General features: G+C 48.4%; 1 protein-coding gene across 1 annotated transcript in view; it reads left to right on the forward strand.

Moving 5' to 3' along the window:
• Positions 1-5,826, forward strand: part of bmp16 (bone morphogenetic protein 16) — a gene marked incomplete at its 3' end in the record, with an annotated part of 15,793 nt that extends 9,967 nt beyond the window's left edge. The window contains exons 2-3 of the mRNA XM_080732357.1: positions 2,739-3,127; positions 4,760-5,826. Coding sequence (XP_080588483.1) covers positions 2,746-3,127; positions 4,760-5,826 — 1,449 coding nt within the window. The 5' untranslated portion in view covers positions 2,739-2,745. The remainder of the gene's footprint in view (positions 1-2,738; positions 3,128-4,759) is intronic.
• Positions 5,827-6,698: the final 872 nt, after the last annotated feature.

Below are 6,698 nucleotides of genomic sequence, written 5' to 3' on the forward strand. Positions count from 1 at the left end.
TTACCTTGCATATCTGGTTACATTTGAAATAAGGCTGAGTTATTTGTATTTTTCTGTTCAGAGCACACACCTGACCATTGATATTAAATATTGATGATGATAGACAGTTATATAAAACTGTGTAAATGCGATGCATATGTATGTGACTTTGTTATGGTCCAAAAGTACACTATGTCAGAAGATATAGTCGGCCCTTGGGTGTTTTAATATTTTCTAATGTGGCCCCCTTTGAAAAAGGTTTGGACACCCCTGCTCTACATATATACTGTACTTGCACAGTATAGTAACAGTTCGATCAATTCAATGAAGTTGCAATCTGTAACTTTTAACCACATGATTCTAAACCCGGTATGCCACGCATGGGAGACCAAATTTCTGCTTGTCCAAGAGGCTATCCCAGCTTGGCCAGGGGAGATGGTGCACTAGTGAGCTTCAGGCAGTACTACTTGTCCAGCAGCAGGGTGTAATAATGGAAGACCTCGCTCCAACCACCGCAGTTGTACTAGTACTAGTTATTAAGATATACTCCAGTGTTTCTCAAACATTTAAATGTCAAGGTCTCCCCTTAACTCTGACAGCGTACAAATGGAACCAAATGGAACCTAACGGGTCCATTTGGTTCCATTTGTACACTGTCAGAGATACATACTTGCATGGGTCAATTTAGATCCCCCTAAAGAAACCCAGGGAGTCTCTGGAATCCACTTTGAGAACAACTGAGATACTCTAACGATCAACTAGATTGGTTAAATGACATGGTTTCATTCATTTAAATGAGGTCCCGATTTTGTTTTCGTTTTTTAAGAAGAGGAAAGAAATGATTGGGATGTAATCTGACACGCATAATGATCTCAATGTCGTCCGTTGGTGAATGAAGCTGGTGTTGCAGTGGAAGAGAGGGAAGGGATTAGCTGGGAGAATCTCGTCGTCCATCATGGTGACAGCTCTCTATAACTCTGTAACCCTCATGGAGACAAACACGCTTTGGCTAATGCTAAATGCCTTTAACACATAGCACTGTGGACTTAAATCAAATAGTCTCTCTCCTTCAACTGATCTTCTTCTTTACAACACTTACACACTTACACACACACACACACACGCACACACACACACACACACACACACACACACACACACACACACACACACACACACACACACACATACACACACACACACACACACACACACACACACACACACACGCTCGGTGCGAAGTTATAGATAGTTATGGGCTGTTTAATCACTCTTGTCCTCTGGTGCCTGGGTGTCCTATAGGAGATATATAGGCCTTGGGACAACGTGACCAACCATAAATTAGCAACAAGAAAACAGAGTATCTAGTCTCAGCAGCCTCGTGTAACTAGCAAACAACTTGGTGTATGGATGCGTGGACGGTAGACTCGTTGAGCACATGCCCACACGAGGGCCGTACACTACAGACTGATGAGAAACTGGTGTGTAGAGGAAGCAGAGGACGTAACCATGATATACAGGGCCTTCTAGTAGGGATTTATCTGTTTAGCAGATTTCTGCTAAAAGTGTCCTCCATTTTCTACATTATGAGTCATAATGTCAAAGTTGATTCATGCGCTTCCTATAAAACCCTTGTAAAACTGCAGAAAAACAAATAAATTCAAAGTAGGCTCACTTTTCAGGAGGGCAAACTCCCCAAACAGTTCAAATCTAACCTGTGTCGCTCCCTGATATTAATTGTATTTTGATCTATCGCTCTTCTCCTCACACATCGACACTACGATCTAATCTTGCTGTGCCTTCAGGGGTCATCGCCATGCTGACTTGTGGTGCACATTTTTGAAAGAAAAGAAATGGAAAAGACAAGAAAAAGGCCATGGACATACAAAATGATAAAGAGCTAGCCCTAAATGACCATTACAGGTCTGTAACCTTGAGAGTGTTCCATTTGAACATGGACCCTACCTACGGGTCCATTTGGTTCCATTTGTACACTCCTTGAAAATAAAATCTTCTATCTGAGAATTACTGTCCTAGTGGACTCCTGTGTCATAGTGCACAGGCCTTCATAGTGTCATAGTGTGCATATAGTGTCATACATATTCAGAAGAAAACCAGTAGACTTGACCTTCAGTAATTTGGTAGGCTATTATTATCAAAGGTTAGGGTTAGGATTAAGGTTAGGTTTAGGTGTATCTCCGTACCACTACCCCCGACTTTCATCACCTCCGCGCAGCCAATCACAAGCTTCCGGCTGCCTTAACCCAGTTGCTTCTTTGACACACTCGGACTGAAAGACCTGCAAAAAACACTCTCCCAAGCGCTTGGAATTGTGAGAGAGAGAGACACTGAAGAAGGCGGTCGCATAGCTCTGTAGCTCCTGTAAGCTCAAGGCCACCTGTGGCTAACTAAATGAGAAAATGACAAAAAAAGACGTCGAAGAAAAATGCTAGGCTGATGTATCCTTAAATCTTAAACACTTCTAAATTATTATGTTTCCTTTATCTCCATTTATTTATTTTCTTTTCTCCATTCTCTCATATCTGCTATGAGGCCGATGTATCCTTGAATTTCAAACATTCACCAATGACAGTATTTTACTCCTTGAATAAGTAGGCTTCTACAAGCTTTCAGCTTCAGCCTATTCCTTTTGATCACATGTAACAATGACTAAGTGGATGTATGACTTGTAAAAATGTGAGTGATCATAAATAAATAAACTAAACTAAACTAAAAACCCTTCGTCTTGCCCCATGCAGATCCACCATGTTCCCTGCTAACCTCCTGCTCCTCATGGTCCTGCTGCTACCTCAAGCCTCGTCTGGCCGCCGGGGTGAAGAAGACGCCAGCGAGACCCGCCAGCACCACCATGGTGGGGTGTCTCCACCCTCCTCCTCCTCCCCCTCCTCCACGCCCGGTCCCCCCACCCCGGAGCCCAGTCTGGCGCAGACCATCCAGAGCCTCCTGCTGAGCCGGCTGGGGCTGCAGGCCCAGCCGGACCCCAGGCCCGGGGTTCCCGTGCCCCAGTACCTGCTGGACCTGTACCGCTTCCACCAGCAGCAGTACCACCTGGTGGAGGACCCCGCCTTCAGCTTCCCCAGCCAGCACGTCCAGCAGGCCAACACAGTGCGCAGCTTCCACCACACCGGTGAGCACACGCAGGGGGGCGTCATTTGGGGGCAGTTGCCACCCCCTAGTGCAGTGGTTCTCAAACTTTTCAGGCCGCGACCCCCAAAATAATCATATTTTAACTGGGGACCCCCCACCCTGCACAAGCACTTGGAATTGTAGGAGTTGGCATTACATATAGTTTGACTCGATCTATTCTATTGCCAAGCAACGCGTTGAGAACATGTAGATCAACTATTTTCGCTATTTTATAAACGTGCTTTCGGTGAGCGAGCCGACGTGAAGGCAAAGTCACGCAGTGAGGCCTGGCGAGATAACACATGGCAAGTACGAGTTATCTGGCATCAATGCGAAAAGGATTAACCACTTGGCTTACTACTGGCCTACATCTTGGCACAAAGCATTCAAAGTTTGTTGTATGGCCAAGCTTCGCTGGACGCTTCGTGAAATTAACTCATAACTGGCACCGCTCACTTCACACCAGGTGTGATTTTTCCCTACCCTTTTGTCCCCATCCCCTATTCCCTTACAACCCTTCTACGAGCTTGTAGCTTGTTTTTCACAGACACAGAATGTTTGCTTATTTTTGCCAAATCTTCCTCTATTAAGACAAGGCCATAATAGGGATCTGGTTGTTCATTTGGTCAGGGAAAAGCGTCTATCTGCACATTCAATTGCTGTATCTTATCAGAGGCGGTGACCGGGTGACGTACTGCGGTCCAGTTTATGATAGACAAGCAGATGTCTGTTATTATGACTCGACCATGTAACAACACAACATCTATCTCCCTGTTTGATAAGACAGTTTGCCTCAACACCAGGCACTAAAACCCCTCTCTACTGCATGTGTGGGTGTGCTGGAGAGCTTATCTAGCGGTTTATGGCTCAAGATGTGTCTGACATTGAAGGGTTGTTGTTTGACAGGATCATTTTCGGTTATTTATAGGGCATCATTAGATGATGTTTTGGAAATAGTCCCTTTGGAGATCATTCAAGAACGATCACACAAGAAATTGTGTGTGTGTGTGTGTGTGTGTGTGTGTGTGTGTGTGCGTGTGCGTGTGCGTGTGCGTGTGCGTGTATGTGTGTGTGTGTGTGTGTGCGCGCGTGCACATGTGCGTGTGTATCCATTAATACCTACTGCTAATAGCTACTAATATAGCCAAATAACCATGTTCAGGCACATGCACACATAGACATCAAAGGAGGCTTGAGCCCTTGCCCTTTTATACGTCTGTAAAAACGTGCCCTCTCCAGACCATGAATGCAGTCTATGGTGAAAGAAATGCAAATGCCCTCTTTCCATACCATACCTGTCCAAACTCTCCTGAACTTGAATGGCTCATCTTATAGTATGTTGAAAGAATTGCCCTCACTGTGAAATCCATGCCGTATGCCACATCTCCAGTATTTTTTATGCCTAGTTTAATGTGGTATCAAGTACTGAAAATAGCCGACCTCCAAGATCACAACGCATCGCAGCACGACCCGTTGTGAGCTTGGATGTCGGCTATTTTCAATATTTTCACCAAAAGGCCCTTTTTTTAGACATTTTAGCCCCTGCCTCTCTAACATTCTCTGCACGTCCCTGACCATGTTTAATTCAAATTCCATTCACCACGATCCCTCTTTCTCTCCCTCATGCTCTCAGATGCCCTTGCAGCGAGTCCCTCAGCAGAGGATTACAGGAGGGTTCGCATCTTCTTCAACGTCTCCTCCATCCCCCAGGACGAGAGAGTGGTCTCCGCCGAGCTGCGTCTCCTCCGGCGTGGGAGCCCCGCCCGCTCCCACAGACTCAGCCTGTTTGTGGACCACGGGGACCCCAAACCCGCTCTACTGGAGACCAGGCTACTCACGTCTGAACCCGGCTCTCCCTGGGAAGCCTTTAGCCTCGGCACGGCTCTCCTTCACAAGGCCCTCGCAGCGACAGGCGGCCTGGACTTCCTGTTGGAACTGGGCCCGGAGAACAACACCGCCCAGCTCCGCGACCCGGGGCTCTCCTCCGATGTGGCAGGACAGGAACAGGAGGAGGAGGAGGAGGGAGGGAGGCACAGAGAAGGTCACTTCAGGGTGCGTAGGTCCTCCGGCCAGGACGAGCACAGCTGGGCCCGAGAGAGACCTCTGCTGGTGACGTACAGCCATGACGGGCGCGGGGAGCCTTTGGCCACGCACAGCAGGAGGACCCCCGGTTCTGGGCAGAGGGCCAGGGGGAGGAAGGGCGCCAAAGACCGGGCCAGGAGCAGCAAGAAGGGCCGCAGCCGGGGCCAGGACTGGGGGAGGGACGTTAAAAGGGGTTATTCAGAATCAGGACCGGGCTGGGGGGGCGGCGACGGGGGAGAGTGGGGCGACCGGGGCAGAGTGAAGCGGAACGGCGGCCGCGCGGCGAAGCTGAAACGCTTGTCTCGCGCGCGCTGCCGCCGCCACCCTCTCTACGTGGACTTCAACGACGTGGGCTGGCACAAGTGGATCATCGCGCCCAGCGGCTACGACGCCTTCTTCTGCCTGGGGGAGTGCCGCTTCCCCCTGGCGGACCACATGAACTCGTCCAGCCACGCCATGGTGCAGACACTGGTGAACTCTGTCAACGGTGCCGTGCCCAGGGCCTGCTGCGTGCCCACCTCCCTCAGCCCCATCGCCCTGCTCTACCTGGACCCCCAAGACAGGGTGGTCCTCAAGAACTACCAGGATATGGTGGTGGAGGGCTGCGGCTGCCGGTAATTGGAGATATGGGAAGAGAGAGAGAGAGAGAGAGAGAGAGAGAGACAACAGTGGAGTAGCCTAAAGGGAATAGCATATAGTAGCATGGACACAACTGTAATTATACATATTTGATGAAAAGCAAGAACAGAGGGAGGAGGAAACTGGTGGTGACACACTTAGTTATATCAGCTCTGACGGTGAGGGGGAGCGAGTAGAAGTGGATTCTGAACCACAGAATCAACATGATCAAAAGATAGAGACAGAGAGCGAAAGGAAACTTTAAGAAATAGAGAGAAACAGTGAGAAATACATAGACAGAAATACGACATACATAACATAAAGAGAGCAGGGAGATAAAAACCTCATTCCACCGCGCGCGCACACACACACACACACACAGTAGAATCTGGAGTGTTAATTCAACTCTGAAGGTGCAAAACGGAGCCCTATGGGGCCCATTTGTACTGTGCACCTTGTGGGAAAGCAGGTAGAACGGAGGCAGAAAGGGTCTAGGGAAGATGGTCCGCACATTGAAGCCCCCAGGAATTTATTTATCGTTTGACCCACTTATACGTGATGACGCGGGGGTCTGCGTCTGCGACCATCACAGGACAGCTTGCTTTTTAAGTGTTGAGTAAGAGCCTCTCCAGCAACAACAGCCTTGTATATGTGGCTTTGTCACTCGTTTCATTCACACAGGATCCTTGAGGGACACGTACAGTAATTAAACAGACATGGACACCTGTGTGTGATGCTGAAGAGGGAACTTAATGGCAGGTGTCTGGATTGGAATGAGATGTCTGCAGTTAAAGTCAGTGCAATGGACACCGACGGCATCTAAAGGCTTATTGACATAAACGCTCATCGATAGGCTATATGCACAGCAGCCA

The sequence above is a fragment of the Nannobrachium achirus genome, assembly GCF_963921795.1.
Source record: "Nannobrachium achirus genome assembly, chromosome: 8".
Lineage (NCBI taxonomy): Eukaryota > Metazoa > Chordata > Actinopteri > Myctophiformes > Myctophidae > Nannobrachium > Nannobrachium achirus.